Raw genomic sequence first — 24,672 nt, forward strand, 5'->3', positions numbered from 1 at the left:
AATGATTGAATACTTGAATATATTATATATTAAACAATATATGCAATTATTATATTGGTATCTACATAAAATATTGTAGTACATATTATTATCGATTGAATATATCAAAATGACGGAAAACAATTTGTGGCCAATTTCATCATTCAAAAAAGAAAGGACTGTTACACGCGTCATATTCTTAAGTATGTAGGTATACTAGGTATAGTACTATAAATCATTTTCTCCAATAAACCTGCAAATGGCTTCGTTAGTAGAACTATATTATCCTGAACTCTTCTGTCAGTTAAAGTCAATTATTCAAACAATTATATTGACGGTTATAGGTAGTACTTAAATTAATCAAACTTGGATTGACTTGAGATTTCGAAATTTCTATATCTTTAAAAAAAAGTTACTTAAATTTCATAATTACTTAAACATACTGTGAGAAGAAATTACTTTATTATTACAGTTATTAGGTACAACGTACAACTAAGTATTTAAATTTGAAATTTATCACGTCATGTTATATGATACATAAAACATGATTATGTGACTATGTGAGTATATTTTATAAATAATTATTCAGTATTTTTATTTTTCTTATGAATATATGATAATAGTTATATTACTTATATTTACGTATGTTTTGTAATTAGTTGTTGTTTTTGCTGTTATTCTATTACTGTTTGTATGTATATTAATTAATGAAGGATATGTAAGAAAAAATAAAATGGTAATAATCAAAACAAAATAACATTCAATTTTATTGTAGAGAGAAGTTTAATAATAATAATCTAAAAACGACTTGAATATTATAAATAAATGTAGAAGACTTGAGAGGATATTGCTGTAGCGAATGTATGTAAAGTAAAAATATAGTAATATACTAATATATAATATATGTTATGTATACCTTATATTACGAAATAAATATAGGTACCTATTAATAACAATGATTTAACTTTTTGAATATTTGTAATGTCTTCTTTAATATACATATTTTTTTACGAATTATTTTTCTTTGCCATATTTCTAACAGTTTTATTAAGTTAGTTTGAAAGTTTTTGAGCAAATGTTGTTTTTCAGAAATATTAACTCATTTAATATCCGTCGTATATAATTATTTGGAGATTTGTTTAAATATTAAAGAAAGTTTCTCTAATTAAAATTTAAAGACATTTTAGTTTTATACGACTTCGAAAAATATTTAACAATATATTGGTACTTACTACTTAGTGACATACTAATATATATTAATACATAATACATTTATATGTATATTGAATTATTCATTATTTGCCCATAGAAGAATGAGTATTTTTTATAATACTCTAATACCTATTAATTAACATATAAGTAAAAAACTATAAAACATTTCAAAAGGTTAAAACTAATATAGAAACGATTGCTAATTGGTAATTACTTAATAATATAAAATGTAACTATTAACATGTGATAGATAATTAGTTATTAACGTTAGACATTGAATAATGAATATAATATTCTATTAGGTGACTATAATACAATGATTTAAATCAATCAACATATTTAAAAAAATCAGGATATAATGACCCATATTATTTAGTTTAAAATATGTTATTTTTTGAAACATGTTAACTATATTATAATAAGTGAGGTTTTAGAGGAAAGAGGCTACCCATTAGTGGCACTATCTAGTTTGAGTTTTTTTTTTTTTTTTAAGTAAGTTAGTTTAACGATCATTAAGCAGATCACGACACCATTTTCGCTTTAGCTGTTTTGGGGAATGAATAATGAATGAATAATGTTGATAAATTTTTATAAGAAAATAATTACTCATCTAAATTATTATTTAGTGTACTAAATTGATTTAATTTTGCAGATTCAGAGCAACATATCTATAACTATAATTATTGTTTCGTACTGTGTAGTAGCCAGTAGGTAACAACTCCGGAATAATAATTGCTCCGAAATTTTCTCTTTCACTCCGGATTGAATTCTAATTTTAATGGCAAATTTTATTATTCCGGATCTAATACATTGGTCTCTGATTAAAGTTTTAATCTTAATTGTATTTACTTACGATACAGCTATAGCCCTATAGGTTTTAAAATAGAACGGCAGATTTGAAATATATTTTTTTACAAATGTTCAGCAAACTTTGTTTTTGATGAGAAGTGTTTTAAAAATTAATTTTATCAATCTCTTTTTACTTCGGCGGTATTTTCATATTTCTGAGTAATCCATTTTTATCCATTATTATTCATCGATATATATTTGATCAATGTTTCGTATTATACATTTTTTAAAATCTTGTACAACAAAATATAAAGGTAGTTGAAAATTTAAGTAAGTTTGAGTGTAAATTAAAATTACTTTTTACATTTCGTAATAAATATTCGAAAACATTAATATTTATTTCCATTTATATATGATACATAATATATATATATAGGTATAAAGTAGGTACTTGGTTACTTGAATATAGTGTATTCACTCGTTTCTTTTAAATTACATTCAGAGTTTTATAAATAGAAATGATTATACAAATTAAAAACATATTCCATGTTTATTAAAGTTAACAGAAACTTGTTTTTAAAAGTATTTTTATTTATTTTATAAAGAGTGTTTTTATATAACAATTATGGCTTTATTATGCATAATTCACTACCAAGGTACTTTATTTATAGAAAAACAACTCTAATAACAGTCGTTTAAAACAAAAAAAAAATATGCAATTGAGAAAAAAATCAAGACGTTAAAAAATTCAGAAATTATGCGTTTTGGTACATAAAACATATTATATATAATTAGGCATTGTCCTTTTACGCCAGTTTTCCTGTATGTATTTAATAATACAGTGGAACATCTAATTAATATACCTATCTAACTCTATACAACGAAATATTTCATAGAACCATTAAAATGTCTATTTAACGAATATATTTTGTATTATTTTTCTCACCTTTTTTACAGAAATAATATTTTTTTCACTTTAAAATCTCATTTTTAGTATACGAAATATATGTAAATAATAATATTTAATATGCATGTATATTAATAAAATATTAATAAATCGATTGAAATAAAAATAAAATATTTTTAAATTAGTATATTTATAATTATATAGTACCTATGTAAATTATAATTTTTTTTTATGTTGTCGAAGAACTTTTGATATCTTGTTGGATAATATTTGTTCCGCTTTGATTTTAGGCAATAAAAATGATTGCACTTATTTAAATAAGTCTGACTGACGAATATGTACTTTATAAATATGTATATGAATTATAGTAATTATACAATAATTTTTAAATGTTTAGAAAAATAAAACAAAATTAATTTGTTAAATATAAACGTTTTTTAATGGAAATCGTATGATTTCATAAAATATTTCGTCATATATAGAGTTTTGTTAAACAGAAATTTGTTAAATAGAGGCTCCACTTTATATATATCGAACACTGAAACATATATATCTGCTAAAATAATATAATATATCATATATGTATAACAACATAACTAAATTTAGAATTTGCAGTTTGAGTCGCATTTACTTTAGTTTGTTTTATAGATAAAATAAAGTTTGATTTTTAAAGATATGATGTGAGTTTATTAAAATCCAATGCCATTATAATTAAGTTAATGAGTAATAAATCTATTACACTACATACACGTTGATGATTTTTGAAAATAAAACCACATGATTTTTTTTTGTGGCGATGTGCCGAGTTTGTATTTCGCATGAGACCAATCTGGAAAAAATTCCGGTGTATAGGATATAGCGGTAAATTTGAATAAATTCAGGCCACGTGATATTGAATTTGAACACACTAGTTAAAAAAAAACAAAAATGATTCCGTTTGATCAAGTATCACCCATATGTCAACTCTTGCCCGTGGTACATCAATGATATAACTGCCTATATGCAGGCTTTTTTGTAGACGGATATTTCGTATAATTATCCGACAATTAATAACAAAAAACACACACACAGACACGCAGACAGCTCTCGACAAATGACGGCAACTGTTTGAACGCTTTTATTATATTATTGCCTCATTAATAGCTGGGCGCTGCGATAACTATTATGGTAGTTGTCTCACGCCGTGCTATTACATTGCGATATATATACATATTATGTACGTTTTACGAAACACACTTACACACACATTTATATACATATTATTATTGTTGTTGTACAAATAGGATACATAATATGTAGGTAACTATATATACTATTATTGTAGGTATACATATAGTAGCGTACTACGCGTATTATTATAATGATTACCGCGCATTACCAATCCATCGATCATTTAATGCGATACGTCGTCAACTAAACTATACAGCCTCGTCAGTTATATATTATATATATTTTTAATCACCCGTTATCAATCATAATATTTATGACATACAGGCATATAGTCTTATATAGTGTACTTATTAGTCATAAACATATACGTTTATATATATATATATATTAATTATTAATATAAGACAATGTGTGTGTGTGTTTGTTAGCAACTCACAACCATGTCTTTGACGCACACTCATAATTCAGAAATTTGATACATATAGGTAATCCTGCATACCTAAGGATGGGTACCTTAAATTAAATTTCTTGATTATTCATTTTAAAAAGAGGCTTCCGCGAAAATTTTTATTTTGGCTCAAGAAAAACGAATATTTTCTCATTTGTTTATAATAGGGTTGCCAATGGTTTCAGAAAATAAAATACCTAGTTATTAAATTTGCATTTTATAATTTTAAACCTGTATTTTATATTTTACCAAAACCACACAAATTATTGTGCTAAGAATATGTGTACCTATAACGAAGTTTAAGATAGGGTAAATCCACTGGCATTATTTAATTTGTAACGGACAATGACCGTACTGAAGAATATCTACTATAAATAAAATAAGCCTTAGAACGGATTATTCTTATGGACTTTATGTAAATCTACAGTTTTTGACCGACTCTCATAAAAATGTTCGTCGATAGATTCAATAAGATCCGTAGTTTCGTAGGCTATTTTATATTTATCATACTTTTAATTTTTCAACACATAATAAACATGTTGACTCATAAAAACCAATTATTTAATTTTTATTAAAGGCTCCAGAAAATAAATAGTAAAAATAATAGTTATTATGATTTAATAAAACTGTATACTTTTGTTTTATATATTTGATCAAAACGACTCAAATAACTGTGTTGAAATCTGTTAGGTTTACATATAACGTAGTTAAAGAAGTAAATATACGGACATTTAATTTGCCGTGGGCATTGATGTGCGGTATTATATACAATAGGTACACGGTACACATAGCCATATAGGTATATGTTTATCTATAAACTTGTGGCAATATATTATAATAAGTATATATACTAAGGATGACCAATATGATGAATATGTTCGCGAGTTATACATGGATAAATACAATGATACCAAGAGCCAAAATCTTTATAGGTACATTTTGTATAATTTGATAATTTTTTTTCAATTTCTACCAAAACAATTATGATTCATAATAAATAATAATAATAAGTAAATTTTGTTTTCATATACAAGACGCAAGCCGCATCTGACAATGACGAGAGTCGCTAGTTGGCCACCCTTGGTAGGTATATATAGTGGATGCCGATTATATAATACTTGCAGATATAACTATATAAGGTTCAGACACAAAAATAAAACTCAAAAATACATGCCTTGTTACTTATAGTATATACAACAGATTATATAGAATTTCACATCACCGAGGCACTAATATTATACGAGTAATTATGTATCTATAAATAATTAGTTCTTTTAATTTGATTTATTTAAGACGCGAGATTTTACTTATAGACTTTATCCTAAAACTTTTCGTGATATGACCTACAAAGCAAACTGTTTTCCTGTTTAAAATAATATTATGTTTTCCGCCGGAGAAGTGGATTATTATTTATTTGACTGTGTGTATTGCCATATCGGTCGGTATAATGTCCTCTAAACGTACAATACGCATTATGATCAGACTCGTCAGATGTATATACTATTTAGGATTTGCCTCCAGAGTGTATAGGTATAGAGACGACCTCCGATGGTTTGCTCTTCTATAAAGCGATATCAAACTACGACGGAGATACTGAAAATATAACTACTCTCGTAAGTTATGATGTTACTATAATTGCTCGTAATAGAACTGCATTAAACGGTACCTATATGTTTATTTCATGGAACATGATTTGTTTTTTTAAGTAATTCAAATCTTAATGTATAAAACATATTATACGTTTACTACTTTGCTATTTATAATATTGAGCATGCAACATGCGTATAGGCACTCTTATTGTATACACTGTCATATTTATCACGTTCGATGTTCGAATGATCTACCGATAGTGATCGATACTGAAATCGTTGCACAAAATAAACCGGTTGCTGTAGTATATTATGGTGTGTGTAGGATACTCGAATGTGTGACTATTGTGACTGTACGAGTGACTAGCATATAACATTATTAAATACATTAATAATATAAAAAAAATAATTATTTAATTTATAATTATCGAGAGATTTATACCGCAAGCGTTGTACCGGAATTCATCGTGACGTTGATTGGTAGGTATGCATGAAGTATAATAAATGTAAGTGTATAAGATAATGTAGATGACGAGCATCATGTTATATATAAAAAAAATTCAATCAACCAAACTCGGTCCAGTACAGTTATAGCTTTAGTAGTTTAGTGTGACCCGTAAATGGAATTAATAACGTTTTAATTAAATCATTCTTATGATTTGAATAAACACTTAACAATTAACATAAACACCACTTAACCACCTGATAAGTGATAAATAATATCATTGCAAGTAATACATCAAAACTATTTTTATTTTTGAACAACTATAGAAAAATCTTATAGTAGGTATGAAACATGAATTACTCGATTTAAAAAGAGGAATGACAATAGCATGTTTTTGGATTATAATTTATAATCTACACATAGTAACGACCGACTAAGTTACGCGGTAGAGGCGAGGCGATAGAGCACGCCTCTCGTGTCGATGGTCTAACACTATAAAATACATACAATTAACCCACCTATAATATTTTGTAGGTAGGTACAAATTATTTAGACAATTATATTGTATACGGTTTTTCTCAAAACTTTTATTTCATAAATTAATGGCCTAAGTAATTTTGTCGAACAACAAAAAATTAAGCCACAGGAGCTGTCGTTTAGTAGATATTTTCAGTTGATGAATATTCACACACACCATACACATAAAGGAAAATAAAGGCACCCAAAGGGATTAGGCCATAGGTGGGCTATATTTGTAGTGCGCCTATCTTCTATCTGTTATTTAAATATAATAATATGTTGGTTGTAGAGTAAGATCAACCATTATTCATTACATTCGAAAATACGATTAATTTACTCACGGGTCAATTATAATTTAATTTATATTAAACTAAAATCCGTCATCTATGTTAAGTTTTTCTAAAAAATAGAAAATAATATGCTGCACAGAATTTGTTGAACCAATTTTTTACACCAATGATAACTGAAATAAGATAAATTGATTAAACAGCATTTACATACCAATCGTACTTGAAATATTCAGTTGTTAATTGTTATACATATTTTGTCAATTATATTATATGAGCAAATATTCTCAACTATGATAACTGCTCACTTGCATATAATGCAAATACTATGCTAACCATAGGTTGGTTGGCTATTTACAGTTAAACAATGATAATAATTTAAAATTCAAACAATGCTTATAATATACAGCGATACAGGAGTCAGTTTCCGTCACTCTAATACATTCTTTACACACATATTATAAATTATTTTGGTGGTACATGTTTTGCAAATAAATTATTTTTCTAGAAGAATATATAATTTTAAAGTTACATCTTGTATTTATTGTACAAACAATTATTTACAAAATCATATAGTTTTAACAAGCAAGAAGTATAGTAATATTATATAAATATACAAAACCATAAATACCTTAAAATACAAATATAATTACTGTTGAAAATTCGGACATCATTAAATAAAAACGAATATAAAAAAAACAATAATTAAGTAATTTAAAAAAAATATTATCAAAAGCTTTATAATAATATAATTAATTATGTTAGCGGTAAAACGATTGATACCTATAATTTAATCATCTGTGTGTGGATCCAAGCCGGTGTCGATGAAATCTTTAACGTTCTGAATGAATTTACCGGGCAATAGTCTATAAAATCGTGGGCACATTATTAAATAATGTATAGAATTTACAAATATAGTTCTTATGACTTATCGATATTGGATAATGATATTTATTTATACTAGATAAACTTTATAAATCGTTGTACGTACAACACATTAGTAATAGGTATATAAGTTAGGAGTATATGATATTAGTCCTCGTGTAGTAGTACCTATCAATAATTTTGAATTATAGATCCGCAAATTGTATAATATTGTTATTTAATTATTTATTTACTGGCTGAACATAATAATATAATTTATCGTGTTAATTAAAAATACAAAATAGTCAATTCATATAATTAGTAGATGGGGGATATATCAAGACAAGCATGATGGGGCATATATAAACATCTCGTCTAAGTATAATATATTTTCATTTTTTATTTGTATAGTTTATTCAATATAATAAACAGTAAAAATGCAATGTATCAGCTGTAAAGAATTTGTGGATTTTACATTAAACTGGGTATCTTCACCAACGGCACAAACTTTCATCAATTCAAATTAGAAGGGTTCGATGCGAATTCCGTTATTATATACCAAACTTTATAGTTTTTAATAATAATATTGGCACTCGCGGATCACTCTGTATAATAATATATAGGTACCTGGATATCCGGTCGAGAGGCATCAGCATCCACGGTATACTGACTTCTTTGTAGTTACGCCTCATCGATTTTACAATGATATTGGCTACTTTTTCAGGCGATTGCATATCCAACAAGAATGGGAATCGATTTCTAGGTTTCTTAACTAGTCCTGTATTAACCATAATTGGGTAAACTGTAGTGAATTTGATTTCAGATTTATTGTTTTTCGTATCTCCAACTCTTAACTCTTCGTATAAGGCTTCCATGAGTCCTGCAAAACCAGACACGCTATTATGTTTAATAAGTCAATGACAATATTGAAAATAATAATTACATATTACAACTGCTACTGCGTATAATATATATTAGGAATTTGACACAATAAATTTTAATTTATATACGATATAATAACTACAGACGTTTTCAAAGTACACCGTTGCATATTACATAAAACAATCTGCAGAATGAATAATTCATAGGTAATATATTATAATAGTAAGTACTTTAAAATAATTTCTAGATAATTACTTTATAACCTTATTTTATGAAGTAAATGTAAATAAATATTATACAATTTCTATTTAAGGATAACAAAACAATATATAATATTCTAAGAACTATTACTTATTATTATACGTCGTTGATAAAATAGTGTACAATTTATATAATATGTTGTAGGAATATATTATATGGTTAACAACCTACTGTTTGAAAATACAATTTTTTTTTAAGAATTTTATATTTTTTTATTAGGTACTGTTGTGCAAACATATCATCCAAAGTAATACTGAATTATAATAACATTAATAACTAATAAGTATAATATATAATACACAATCTAACGGAAGGTGGTACCAGGTACATCGTATTTATCATTTTATTTTGTTTCATGAAACAAAATGTTATTTGTTTAAAAAGTTATTTAATTTATGTTCAATACGTAAATAGTTTCATAGAAGCTGTGTTTTGTATTTGCTGATGATGTAAATGCTATCACTTATCAATGTTTAATAATTATGATAATTTTCACATTTCACACATCAATATTAAACCATAAAATGCGCACACAAAGAATCGCAATAAAAAGTATATATATTTGTTTTCACTAAAGTTTTTTAAACAATAATATATAACTTATAACTCATCTGTCAACTTATAATATGCGTACGGTCGATTTGCGTGTTTTAAAAAATAATTTTAATGATATAATATTAATAAAATAATTAATCATCCGCTCTATACATTCAATCTTAATATCTTAATATTGTACTAAAAAATTCATAATTTTTACGAAAGTTTTATGATATAATTAGAAATGAATATGCATTTCAAATTAGGTATAGACTATAGGTAATTGATATAAGTAGTATAAAAAAAATTATGCATCATGTGTATAATTAATATCATAGAAATATTAATATTTAATAATATGCCATGTTTTATAATTTCATATTCATTTATATAGCTTGTAACTTGAAAGTTGAAACCCATAATAAATATCTTCATAAAATATACGTTTCAATGACTTCATAAAGAGTTTAAATAAACGTAATATATTATATTATCATAAAATATCATATATATATGATATTTCATTACATAAAAAAAGCATCTCATTGGATTACTCTCATTTTTTACGACCTTGGTTCTTGACTACCTTGAATACCGCTGAAAACTCAAACGATTTAAAATTTTTATTTGTGAAAAAAATACTAAAGAGAGAGTTCATTATGTACACATTACATTTATTATATTTGTATTTAACGTTAGGCGATGATAACTGATAAGTAACTGGATTTGTAAAATTATATTCGAATTGATAAACAAACTATAATACCTCTTACGGCGAATTTCGAAGCGCAATATGGAACAACATTTGGGAGGCCGATGACACCGCACATCGAAGATAAAGCGATTACGTGACCATGGTTATTTTCAATCATGTTTGGCAAAAAAGCTTCTAGAGCCTAATAAAAATGTAAAGTTAGTATGTAGAAAATATTAATATATTAGTAAAATATTCAATTTATTTTTAGCATTGAATTTAGGTACCCAAAAATGAGCTAAAACGTTGACGTTGAATATTTTTTCAATTGTCTCGTGGCTTTGAGAAAATAACGGTCTACATGGCATAATGCCCGCATTGTTTACCAAAACAGAGACGCTACCGACTTCCTGTTTAACTAAGGCTGCAGCATCCAAAACTTCTTGTCTATTAGATACGTCTACTCTGCAAAAATATAAACAATAGTAAATTCGGATATCAATACTAGTATATAAGTAACAATTAGGTATTCAATTTGTAAATGTTGTATTATAACGACATTTTTAATACCGTATATTAATATAAAATATTATACCACTAGGAGCTTTGGAAGGAATAAATAAACTGGACATCATATTACATAATATAGCTATATCGTTATATATAAGGTAAGGTAGGTATTAATAGTAATTTATAAGTTATAATACTTTAAAGTTACACATATACTAGTACGTACCAACTACCTATATGGCTATAATACAAGATAAACAGTTAAATTGCTTATGTTACTTATGTAACAAAAATTTTAATATGTAGATAATGTATAATGTAAATGCACGGCTCAAGATATACCGTAAAGATATTGTAGCATATTATCTAACTAAAAAATGATAGTAAAGATAGTTACAACAAAAACGTGCAAAACTTTAAAAGTGTTTGTCCTAATTTCTAAAAATATAAAAATATCAAGAAAAATTATGTTAAATAACATTATATACGACGAATTATTACTAAAATTATTTTACTACTTAATTAATATCATGTAAGAAATATAACAAAATAAAACATATACTTTTTTCCCTGGTTATTTTCATTATAATTAAAAACTTCAAGTTTATAAAAAAAATAAAAATACTGTTAGTCTTTAATGTTATCAAGTATTTGTTTCACACGCAAATATTTAGTGTTCCTATACATATATTTCACAATAATAACTTAAGTAATGTGATTGATGGAGATTATTCGCATGAGAATAAAATTTTTTCTTCGTTAGTTCTTTTTTAATTCCAAATACAATATTTATTAATTGTTTGTGTCAAATTTAATTGGTGGGTATTAGATGTACCTATGGCTGCAAATTCTTACAAAATAGATAATGTATTAATTAAATTTCCTTTTACAGAAGATAATTGACGGTCTAAAATAATAAAAGGAATTTAGGTACAAGAATCATTATACGTAGGTATTAAGGTATTCCGCCATTATATATAGAACCAGTTAGAATATGTAGTTAAGTTTGTGTCGCAAATACTTTTACTTTCACTTTGTAATTTTATTTGTGTATTCGATATCCATTGGAAGGTGATCTCTGGAGTTAAACAGTAAATTATATACTGTAATATAAGTATTAAGTAATATTAACTGATCGTGGTGGTACAGGTTTCGGTGGTTGTGTGTTGGTACTTGGTTGGAGGGAAGTGTGCCTATTTATACCCTATATTTCGCTCTAGAGAAATAAAGCAGGATTTGGATATTACTCACGAGAATTTTATTAAAGGATATTTTGAGATTCATATATTTTACACATATAACTACATATGACATTTATACAGATTTATTATTCATTTATACCTATATTTATTATAATTACATAATTTAATTTGCAATCTGTATTACTGAAATATGATGAAAATGGAATACTATCGCCAATAATAATATATTTTTAAAATTACTAAACTGAATAAGTTGAAAACCTAAAACTATATAAGTGAACTTCTTTTATAGTCGTATATAAAAAATTTAAATATTTTTTAACTATACTACAAATATGTCTATATAATCTGAATAAAATAATATAAAAATTGTGTAAGATGTCATCAAAATGTTTGAAGAAACGCATTGTTATAAGTATATACAATTCTTATGGCCTAAACCCAAATCCTATTGAATTTTCAATTTACTTAACTATTTAAGTATTTAAGATAATTATAGAATAACGTGAACGTTCCCAATTATTAAATTCTAAATTTCAAATTGAACACACTAATCCTCGAAATATGTATTTGTTAATCAATTTTACTGGTTTTTCAACTAAACGATTTTGATATCGGTAGGTATAATTTGTTTATTTTTATGTTTATTGTTCATTCATGTAAAATATAGAGCTATGATATTTAAATTATTAGTTATTAATAAAAGTTTAAATTAAAAATAAAGAATAATTTTTATAGTATACAACTTTGATTGGTCATGGCACACGCAACTAAAAGTCTCATTGTATTCTTAAACTACGTAGACTCTTTCTACTTCAAACAGTTAATTCATAATATTTGCATCACAAATTTGCTTTCTTATGTGAAATATCATTAAAAAATTAAAAAATACTTTTGTTTTTGTTTATTAGTAGTGTTTCAGTCAAATCACGTATTGAGAAATTTTAACGTAGAGATTGTATACGTATATCAAGACCTATGTCAATGTCATTCGTGAATTTTGGCTAGGTCAACGTCATTTGTTATTATACTCTTTACGATTCAATATAAATAATAGAACTATGCATTTCTTATGATGATATACAATTTATAGGCCCCTGCACCTTGATTTATGTGATTATTATGCAATAATATTACTAAGTATTGTATACAAGTAGGGCTCACAGTAAACAAAGAAAATTCTACATACTGTTAATATTTATTATAATACTTAAATAAATCAGCATCAGTCAAGATCAACTTATTTAATATCCATTATTATCAAATTAATTAAGACTTCTCTTACGCCATAAATTACGAAATGTAAAAAAATATAAAAGACTTTAAAATACAGGGTTTTATTATATATTATAATGTATTACTAATATTTCCTAATAATCCTAATAAAATAAAATAATAGATTATGTATATAAAAAGGAAATACGATAAGTTTATTATTATTTATTGACTTATTTTAAACGGGTAATATACTTTAAAAACTATTTTTAATTATTTTAAAAAGTTCTGAAAATATTTAATTTTGACCTCTTTGAGATTCAATTTGCGTACTTGTCGTGTACGGTGTACCTATAGATACACAAAAAACATTATTTTAAAATGAATAAATGTAAAGTCTCGTTCAGAATCTAATGTGTTTTATGCTTTAACATAAAATGAAAACTAAATACCAAAAAACAATTAATCAATAATTATAAAATTTAAGTTACATCAACTATTTTTAAATTATTTATTTGTATTCAATTAATAATTTAATTATTTAACTCAAATTAATTTTTCACATTTTAATTAATCTTTTTACTATAGTAAATACAATTTAAACATAAAGAGTTAACCTAATAATATCAAAATTTGAATAGTTAAAATAAATTATGCATTTCCTGTAAATAATAATGAATCATATATCTATTATACGAATTGTATAAAAACTAAAAATGATAGTCCAGCAGCATATACCTATATACATATATATATATATCTTATTTTGTAGTAATAACATCATATATTTTATTTTTATTTTGTTACCTATACAATTACTGTCTACATATAAACATTATAAACCTATAATTTAGTTTAAATATTTGATGTTATTAATTTTTGTGTATCTATATTATGACAGTGCATAGTGATGTTATTTAAAATTAAATGAAAAATAAATTTTTTAATAAAAATATGCACATTAATTTCCAATGCATATTTTATTATTAGATTTTTATTTTATTTACAAATAAATTATATTATTTATATATCACAATTGTATTTAGATTATACTTATTATATCATTATTGATAGACATTTACTTTTTTTTTGTAGGGTTGGGCCAATGAATAACAGTTAGTCAAATAAAAATCCTATTTCAAATGTTTAAACCCAAAATTGTAAAAATATACTTACTTGTAAGTGTAAACACGTTTATAACCCTTGATCTTAAGAATTTGTTTAGTTTCATTATTTCCTCTTTCATCTAAATCCCAGCATACAATAATTGCATTTTGTATAGCAAACAATAATGCCAATTCTCGACCAATACCATGACCAGCACCAGTTATCTAGAAAAAAAATAATATGACAAACAAATATTACTGCTAGTATTAAAAAAAAATAAAATAAATTAAAAATTATAATTACGTATTTTATTAAAATTTTATTAATTGCATATTTATTTATGCAGCCCAAAAATCAATAATAACATATTAACGTCATTAATAAGACTGTTAAATTTATTTAAATAAATATTTGTTTTTGACACATTTCGATATCAAACCGGTTTTTGAAATTATAATTTAGAGTACAATATACATATGTAGTTTATGTAGTGCCAAAAAACGGTAAATACGTAACAAGCTACCTTATGACAATATTAATATAATTTAATATGCACGTGGAAGTACAGTGGTTTCGTAAGGTCTTTAAATACATCTTGTTCGCTAGAAAGGATCGTTTAAATGACTGTATAATAATCTGTAATATTGAAAGACGTCTTCAATAAATGTAACTATGTAAGTCCTGTGAAACATTGAAACTTAATCTCTAAAAAAACATTAAGGACGTAACTGATATATACTGGGTGATTCTTTTATCATAAAACACTCATTATTTTACAAAGTATTCATGTTTTTGAAAATATTTTTTTACATAGTTTCAAATTGTTAAAAAAACAACGTTTTTATTAAAAAAATTTATTTTTAAATATTTTATTCTGCTTTGGAATATGAAATTAAAACACTATGTTGTCATTCAAAAAAGTAAAAAACTTAAAAAATTATAAGGATAAAAAATATTTAAAAATATAAATTTTTAATAAAAATGTTGTTTTTTAACAACTTAAAACTATGTAAGAAAATATTTTCAAAAACATTAATACTTTTTGAAATAATGAGTGTTGTTTGATAAAAGAATCATCCTGTATATTATAGTTAAACTTCATGCCAAACCCTCAAATCTCAGGACAATCCAAGCGTTTCAACATATACCTTCGCATAGTTACCAAAGTACCCTGCTAATTAACGCTGTTCTACACGAAAACCTCGAAGTTTCTACCGCATAAACCAGACTGCGAGCACGTTCTACCAAAGATTACACTTTAAAATGCAAGATTACTCAAATCAACTCATATCCAAACTGCACACAAAAGCACTTCCAGATAACCCAACTAGATAACTCGACCGAAAATAGTCAAGAGACCTTAACATCTTGTAATTCTTCAACACTTCTACTACTTAAAATCATTCAAGGTAGCTGCTTTAATGTGAACTTCCCTTTCGCCACGCCATCATTGACAACTCCCTCCAATGTACTAATTGTACAAACTTTGTATAAATTGTAAATACTCAATAAACGTCTTTAAAAAAAAAAAAAAAGTTAAACTCCATAATCATTAATCGGTTTAATATTATTTAATATTTTTACAATTAGATACAGTACCTAAAACACCCATGACTCATCTATACTAAATATGTATCAAGTCTAAAACCAATTAATATAGATATTAATTAAAGCGTATATAATTTTCTCTTAAATATAACACTATATAATATACAAAATAACTTACTAATACAATTTCGTCTTTAAGTGATTTTTCTAATGGTGGTAAAAATGTACGTATAATGGACTCAACAGTAGTATAAATGAATTTTAAAACCAACAGAATTAACTCTACGAGTAATAAACCAGCATAAGCAACTGAATTTCCCATAGAATTCGACCTAAAAATAAACAATCAATATGCAATTTTTGTTTTATAATATATTATAAAACAATTATAATTGTTGGATACTAGATTGATTTGTACTTACCTATACCTCTTAAGAGGTGGATGAGTTGATTCCTTTTTATTTTCTGTCATGATTACTGATTAGCCTTGTATTTGTAAAACTGTTTAAATTACTATATTTTACTTCATTCGAATAGTGTTTATGCTCACCTAAAATATAAAGAAAAAATAAAGCACAATAATATTATTTGTTATATAATTAATCACAATGGTTATGCAGAATATAGATATTTTATTGTAAATATAAATACTAATGTTTATTTATGTGCAATATATATTTCTTCAGTAATACATTTAAGTATTTAATACAATAGTTATACTAATTTTTAAATCAATTTTGTGCTTAAGAATTAAGATTTAATATTTTTGTATTGTTGGAACTTTAGAATTATATATTATACTTAAGTAATACTGTAATTTTGCAAAACTCATCATATTTTATTATAGAGAGCTTCTAAAATTATAACTTACGAAGAATAAAGTTATAAATTATACTGGGTTACTACCCTATCACTTTACAACTATTTATCTAAATACATAAAAATTAAAATGCATATAAATAAGAAACTATTGGTTAAATATAAGATATTTATAAATCAAAATCTTCAATAAATGAAATCAAAAATATGGTGAAACGCAAAAATTTTCTAAAAATGTATAATAATGAAAATTATAACTATATTTTTTTGCAAAAACAACATTTATTAATGACAAACTTAAAATTATATGTACATTTTTTTAAACAAATTAACTGGGAATTGGGATAATCGATAATTAGGGTTTTACGTCAAATTAGTCATTATACTTAATACTTTTTTTATTATATATTTTACATAAACCACAAATTAACATTCTCAACAATTATTACTTTTTTTTTACTGTATCAATTTATTAATATAACTATATTGATGAGTTATGACTAAATAGTAACGATTAATATTATGATATATAAAATCATAAAATAATCATCTCGTAAATAATTATTATTGCACAATTTAAGCGTTTATTTTCTTAAAAAAACTAATGAAAGTGAAATTATATTTTCTATAATCATTATATTCTAAAGTTTAAATTTCTTGTACTATCACTTATCGAGATGCACATGGCTGCTAGTGCATATGCAACTAAAGATAATAATATGTTTTACGTAGATAAATCAACATTTATAATTTTTTTTAAAACTTTTTTCAATTAAATACATGTCAATATTTATCAAAGTTTTGAAGTGATAAAATTAATTATGAATTACGAATAAATTATGGTATTCATTTAGTATATGACCTACCGGACGCGTGACCTACCGTAAAGGATATTCGTTTTGTATGCGTGACCTACCGGACCAATAATTAAATAATAAATAATTAAAAATCATAAAATTAGGTTATTTTATTATTACAGATTACGGATTACATTCAATATCAACCAACAAAATATCAGTGTAAAAATTAAAAGTCATAAAATTATTTTATTATAAATATTATTAAATTATGTTTGGCAATACAGTTTTTGTACATCACTCAAAAATTAAAAAAACAATTGTCTCTTGCCTGTTAATAGATCAGTACCATGCCTCAATTAAATGACGTGGCAACATTTCAGCTGATGTTCCATGCATTTTTCATAGGGTTTTAGTTTTTAATACTCCCCATGAACATGTGATACATCGTAAAGAATTTCACCCGTAGCCAATCTTATTTTCTTCGTGCACGGTGTACTTACATATTTGTTTCAACATGACATTTATGGCATACATTAGCAGTGGTGTATATAGAATTATAGACATTAATTTCAGGGGGGGGGGGGGGTTAAAAAAAATTTCCATTCTTAAATTCCAATTAATTCTACTATCAAAATCAATGCCCGTACTAACCATACATTTCAGGGGGGGTTGAACTCCTAAAACCCCCTTATATACGCCACTGTAAATTAGTTTCGTTATTTTGTAGTAATAGTTTTGGTAGGTCACATACTAAACGAATACCAATAACATGTGAATATTTTAAAATGTCAAAATTATCATAATAATAATAATAATAATATATTATAAAGATTGACTATAACCTACCTACCTATACGAGATTTGCACATAATTCTGTTAAAATGTATCTATTATAAAATAACTTGATGAACCAGAATATCTTTAATAGTAATGCAAGGAAAGGAATACATCAGTTTTAAAATGCGTTCTACGTTCTTTGTGTGATTACTTTTCGGGAAAAAAAGAAGACAGTTTCATCTTTTGAAGTTTAATTTTATTAATCTTTTTAGTTTTTTCGTTAATATAATAATATAGCAATATGTATGCCTATATGACATATTATGTAGTGATGAATATAATTATGCGACTACAATTATTATTATTTTACGATATTTTAGTTTTATAAAATGTATAGTTGATTTTGATACTAAAATCAAATATTTAAATATAATCTCGAAAGAGGATAGATTTAGGTTACCTACTCTTTCATGTTTCATTCAATAAATTATCATACATTTTTATGGGAAGTCTTTATAATAATAATATGATTATAGCATCTTATTTATTAAACTAATATTTGAATAGTTTTATTTAATAAGATGATTTAAAATTTAAATTAAACTTACATTTATAATATTATTACTTAATATTTTTTTATAAGCTACTATCTTAAGTGGAGAATATCAAAATGAACTGAGTATCAAATACCTGAATCTTCGATCTATATCCTGTTTGGATTTTATTGTTTTTATTATTAATTATTATATAATTTATTGTAACTGCTTATTCATATATATAGTGCGTATTATCGCAATATATCTACTCATCATAATATTTATGCTTAAACGATTGATTGAAAAATAAAAATCTTATTAACATTGTAAGTGAATTAAATAAATCAAAATTGTATTCAATATATTTAAGATATTCAAAGTAAAATATTTCTAAGAGAAATGTATAGGTACTCTTTGTAGATAATTTACTAAGCAATACATCTGATGCACATAATATGAATAAAATCGTGACTTCTATTCACATCGAAGGCCTGTTACGTAATGCAAAATACCATTGAAATTGTTTTCATAATTTCATACACGGCTTTATTTTAAACCTACTGATAAATTATAATTAATAAATAATATTGTTAAGATTCTGGAAGTTCAACACACATAATCGTTTTCAATTTTTTGATATTTTTGAATCTATATCGGCTATATCATACATGGTAATAACCCTAACATGATATAATTTTACGAATAATATACGTACATAATTATCTACACAACACTTTTTAAACTAATCCCGATGCTTCTTAAATGTTAAAATATTCTTAGATTACCCCTATTATGTAAGCATACCTACTGTGTGAGTATAACGTAGTATATCGGTGTATATTGCGAACATATATATCAAACATATGTACAATATACAATAGGTATATGTCACTCATTTTTTAAGATACAAAATATATTATCGATATATTTTTAACTTTGACCTAAAATATAATAGATTTTAATAGCTCAATAATGATTTCATTGTTAAAATTTAAAGAAAAAAAAGTGTGTGGACTGGAAAATAAAATGAGAGTATGTATCAAATCAGAAAATGTAGAACAGTAAAGTAGAACACAAATTAAGCGGAACATCATAAATTCCTATCAAGACGTTTGACTGTTTAAATGTGATAGGAAATTAAAAATGCCCAATTTCATTACTTTACAATTCTTAAAACTTGCTTTTTTTATCGGTATGTATTTTAACTTAATTATGTCGTAGTATAATATGCAATAATATAGTATAACGTTATCATTATATTTAGTATCAAAAACCTTGGAAAGTCATTCGTAGTGGGTATAGTATAGTGAGTCTCAACTTTTAAAGCGTACCTCGTCTTGTAATGGTAGTATTCAATTTAAATTCAATGTATACAATAAACGATTCTGACGAAGACCAGTGTTCTAAAAATATTTTTAGCACTATTGTTTTGAGTTAGAAATATACGGTACTTTGAATTCAATTTTGTCAAAAACACCATATTACCTATCTACTTATCTTATACAATAATTAATATAATTTCACTTCATATATATAAAGATGTAAATAGGTTCATAATAATATAAGAAGTTTAAAGTTATTCTAAATATTATGAAAGTTTCATTATACCCATATAGAATATGATAATTTAAGTAAAAGTGAAATGGTGGAATGTTTTAAGTTTCTACGATTAATATTTTTTTAATAATAATAAAATAATACTTATTATTATTCGAATCCTACAAGACGTTATATACAAATATATGTAATTCTACGTTCAACTTTTTTTTTAAAAGCAACACAAATTTTCAAGCTTTGTTTTATAATACAATAAATTTTATCATAGGTACATCATAAATAAAAAAAAACAATTTAAATCCTATAAATATCACTCAGTCAAAATATATTGAAAATTATATTTAATTAATTATAATTACAAATCTCAAGTTACTGTGGTTATCCATTTTTTAAATTAGATACAATAAAGAAATCAATTATGTCGAAAATTGGGTTTGCGTTAATATTTACGTAATTTAATTTTTCTCAAAATATAAACTAGATATAATTTTCTACCAGAAAACGTCCTCAATATTGAAGTATTTTTCTCCTAAAAAAAGTCTCCAGATATACACACAATAAACACATAATTGACTATTATTATATAACCAACATATTCATATATACATTTGAAATTAAAAATCTTAAATGTTATATAATTTAACTACAAATAATTTATTTAACCTATAGCCCTTAACGTAAAGCTATGTATATCTTTATAATACATATTTTTTTAATATTAAATTATTTGAATTTTGAGAAAGTACAAATATTTTGTTAAATACATAATAGGTATATTTTAAAAAAAATGATTGTTAAAATGATTTAGTAATATAGGTATTACTATTTTTTTTTTTTAAATCAACAATTACATTTATGTAAATTTAGATACAACAAAACCAGTGACTATTAAAATTTATTTTAAAATAATTTCAATATTTTTTCTAATATTATAATAATATGTGAAATATGTATATTTATAGCAAACAGGTTAAATTAATTATACTTATTTTATAATGATAAATAAATATAAGTATTATTTTTAAATAATTATTAAATTAATTTTAGTAAATAATAATGATAAAAGACGAATTGATAAAGCATAAATGAAAGCAACACGTTCCTATAAATATATTTTTTAAAGATTTCACTTTCCTTAAAATTTACGTAGGAACTAGTTAGCAAAAGTAACGCCTTCCAGCAATGATGCAGTATTCACAATATTGAAACCAGTAAAACTAGTATAAGATAGTAGATATATACCTACTAAAAATATAATATTCTGTATGGTACATTTTTACTTGATTACCGTTGTTATTACAACTGAGTACTACCATGTGTTTCTCAAAATATCCAAATTTATTTATTGTTCTTTGATTAATAAAAAAAACTTAGGTACTTCAAAATAACTCATACTTTTAATTTTTTCATACAATATTTGTTTTTGAATTTTTTTGTTTAAAAAATAAATGAATTGTTGTTTTTTAATTATGTTTAGTATAACAAGAAGTTTCATTCTATTAAATGTCAGGTCGTTTAATTTAAAAAAATGTAAGTATATAATAATTATGAATTATACGAGTATATCTAAAAAAAAAAAAACGTAATATTTAAAAACCTATATTTTATCAAAAAGTTTTTAAGATCACTTAAAAATTATTTTATATCTATCTTATTTTTAAATATTTTTCTAATAGTATTATCATTATTCGTACCTAATATTAATTAATTATAAACAAAACAATGAATAACTTACAAATATTTTATTACTTTATTTAAATGTTTAATACTAATATATTTTTGTATTTAGTATAAATTATGTTTATTGTTTAATAAACACTGCCTTATTTAAAATGCAAGTTTTGCAGGAAAACATGAATAAAAATAAAAAAAATAATTATATGAATAAATCAATAAATATGTAATTACATAGGTAATCATTAATTGAAGATAAAAAAAATGGATTGTAAGTACTAAAATTTTTCATTAACTATTAAATGAAAAAAAGGGGGGAAATGAAGGTAATGGGAATAATCCTCATGTCATCATCGCGAATTTTGAAAAGTAAAAACAATTCGGAACCAGCTTACGTGTATTGCTATAATTATAAAAATTCTAGACTTTTTAAGTCTTTAATTATATAATTTTAGCACCCTCTTCACGGCTGCATACTTTATTTATGGTTTCGTTAATATATGTGGTATGTACCTACTATGCATGGACATAATGATTATGTTATACAATAAACCGACATAATTATATTTAAAACTAACGTAAAAACCAATAATGGTCACTACACAAATCAACGTATTCATTGTCGCACACTCACAATCATAAATTCAACGATAGTCCTGTAATATAATCGTATAACCATAACCACGGTTGACTTTATGATATTACCAGTATACCGGGTTACAGCTGTCCATAAAATCAATATTCCCGTCTTCTGCAGCACGAGTGCAGACACGGTTTACTCTGTCTCTGCCCTCTGCCCGACGTGCACACAAATATCGAAGTACATGAATATTACATAGGAAATATACAATAATTTATAAATTTTATATAGGTACATTTTACACACCTACTGAGGTTCAATAATCGTGAGTCATAAATGTGTGATTCAGCTGTAGGCTGTGGGTCTGCCTACAATCTAATATAATAATCAATAATATAAAATATAATTAACCAAATTTGTATTTTTTTCCTACCCCCTTAAATTTAATATAAACAAAACCTATACAATATTTATTTAGACACGTGATTCTGTAATACTATAGAAATTTGTGCTTCGACTACTCTTTAGGTATTTTTAACAAAATTAACTATTAAAACAAATTTTGGATCACTTACTTTATTTTGTTTTTGACAGATCACCGTTCTCTAAGTATGTAGTGATGCTTGCTGTAGGTAATGGTTTTTTTTTAACGAAAACTTCGGTTTGGATTTTCTAACAGGAACGATGTTTTCACGGTAAGTACCTGCAGAACACCACTACAATTGCCAGCCAAATACTGAAACTGCCGTTCACACACGTGTGAACACACTGCCTCGGCAATACAATACGCACTGAAGTCTGAAACGCTTTCTTGCTCATTATCGTGCGGTCTCCCGTGACAACAACTTTCCACCTCTTCGCCAATCATTTTAAACGTTATCCAGTTATCGTGTTATTATGTTCTACGCTTTCCTTTCTTTTCTTTTTTCGCTACCGTGATTTCGAGAAAACTAGTGTTATATACAATAATTTTCAACGGTTTTGGAAATAATAATATGACAACAGAAAAAAAATAACGAGAATCCATAGTCCATACAATATACAAAAACACATGATGAGTACCTACCGAATATATGTTATTTATTATGTATACAGAGTGTTCCGTGAGGATTTACCCATTGCGGAAATAATCCGCCTAAAATAATGGAGATATCATGATTCTGGTTTTTAAATCAGATTCACAGGTGCAAAAACTACAAATATTTCATGTTTTAATTTATTTTAATGTTTTGGTAAAAAAGTTAAAAAAATATATTTTTTTATTTAATTATTTTCAAAAAAATTAAAGATGGCCATTTCGAGAGTTTATTATTTTGAAAATATTGACGTTACAAAATTTTATGTTTATTAATCTTATAATTTTTAATATTTTTTCTAGTTTCGAGAAATTTAAAACCCTAGTGGTTATCTAGCTAGTGTTATGTATCTATTAATTAAAATTATTTAAATTATTCTAATATACCTAACCATATTAAATACTAGATATAAAAAAGATGTACATATTGACATTTTGTACAATAGTTATTTGTTTTTATTTAAAATTTCAATAAATTATTGAAGAAATAAAATATGTTTGTTGCAAGCCACGCTGAAACCGGCCATACGAGCATGTTTGATACAATGATATCCCTATTGTATTAAATAATTCAGTTTTTTTTTCGAAACTAGAAAAATTATTAAAAATCAGGAAATTAATGAAATTAAGATTTTGAAACGTCAATATTTTCAGAAAAATGAACTCTACAAAATAGCTATCTTCAATTT

At 24.8% G+C, this 24,672-nt stretch overlaps 1 protein-coding gene across 1 annotated transcript; it reads right to left on the reverse strand.

Annotated features, from left to right (window-relative positions):
- Positions 1-7,862: 7,862 nt before the first annotated feature.
- On the reverse strand, positions 7,863-23,693 carry LOC132923357 (estradiol 17-beta-dehydrogenase 11-like). Its single transcript, XM_060987303.1, has 8 exons — positions 23,484-23,693; positions 16,588-16,715; positions 16,344-16,497; positions 14,687-14,841; positions 10,871-11,048; positions 10,656-10,785; positions 8,837-9,089; positions 7,863-8,211 (listed from the first exon to the last, which is right to left on the reverse strand). Exons 2-8 carry the CDS (start codon positions 16,635-16,637, stop codon positions 8,136-8,138), a joined length of 996 nt encoding a protein of 331 aa, XP_060843286.1. The 5' UTR covers positions 16,638-16,715; positions 23,484-23,693; the 3' UTR covers positions 7,863-8,135.
- Positions 23,694-24,672: the final 979 nt, after the last annotated feature.

Source organism: Rhopalosiphum padi, chromosome 2 (genome assembly GCF_020882245.1).
Source record: "Rhopalosiphum padi isolate XX-2018 chromosome 2, ASM2088224v1, whole genome shotgun sequence".
NCBI classification, from domain to species: Eukaryota; Metazoa; Arthropoda; class Insecta; order Hemiptera; family Aphididae; genus Rhopalosiphum; species Rhopalosiphum padi.

Bases quoted from the DNA above. Each gene is read 5' to 3' on its own strand.
- LOC132923357 (XM_060987303.1), bottom strand. From the start codon at position 16,637: ATGACAGAAAATAAAAAGGAATCAACTCATCCACCTCTTAAGAGGTAT. The intron at 16,498-16,587 runs GTAAGTACAAAT...GTTTATTTTTAG, and splicing joins CCACCTCTTAAGAGGTATAG to GTCGAATTCTATGGGAAATT. The intron at 9,090-10,655 runs GTATTATAGTTT...CTGGTTTTGCAG, and splicing joins TTCGAAATTCGCCGTAAGAG to GACTCATGGAAGCCTTATAC.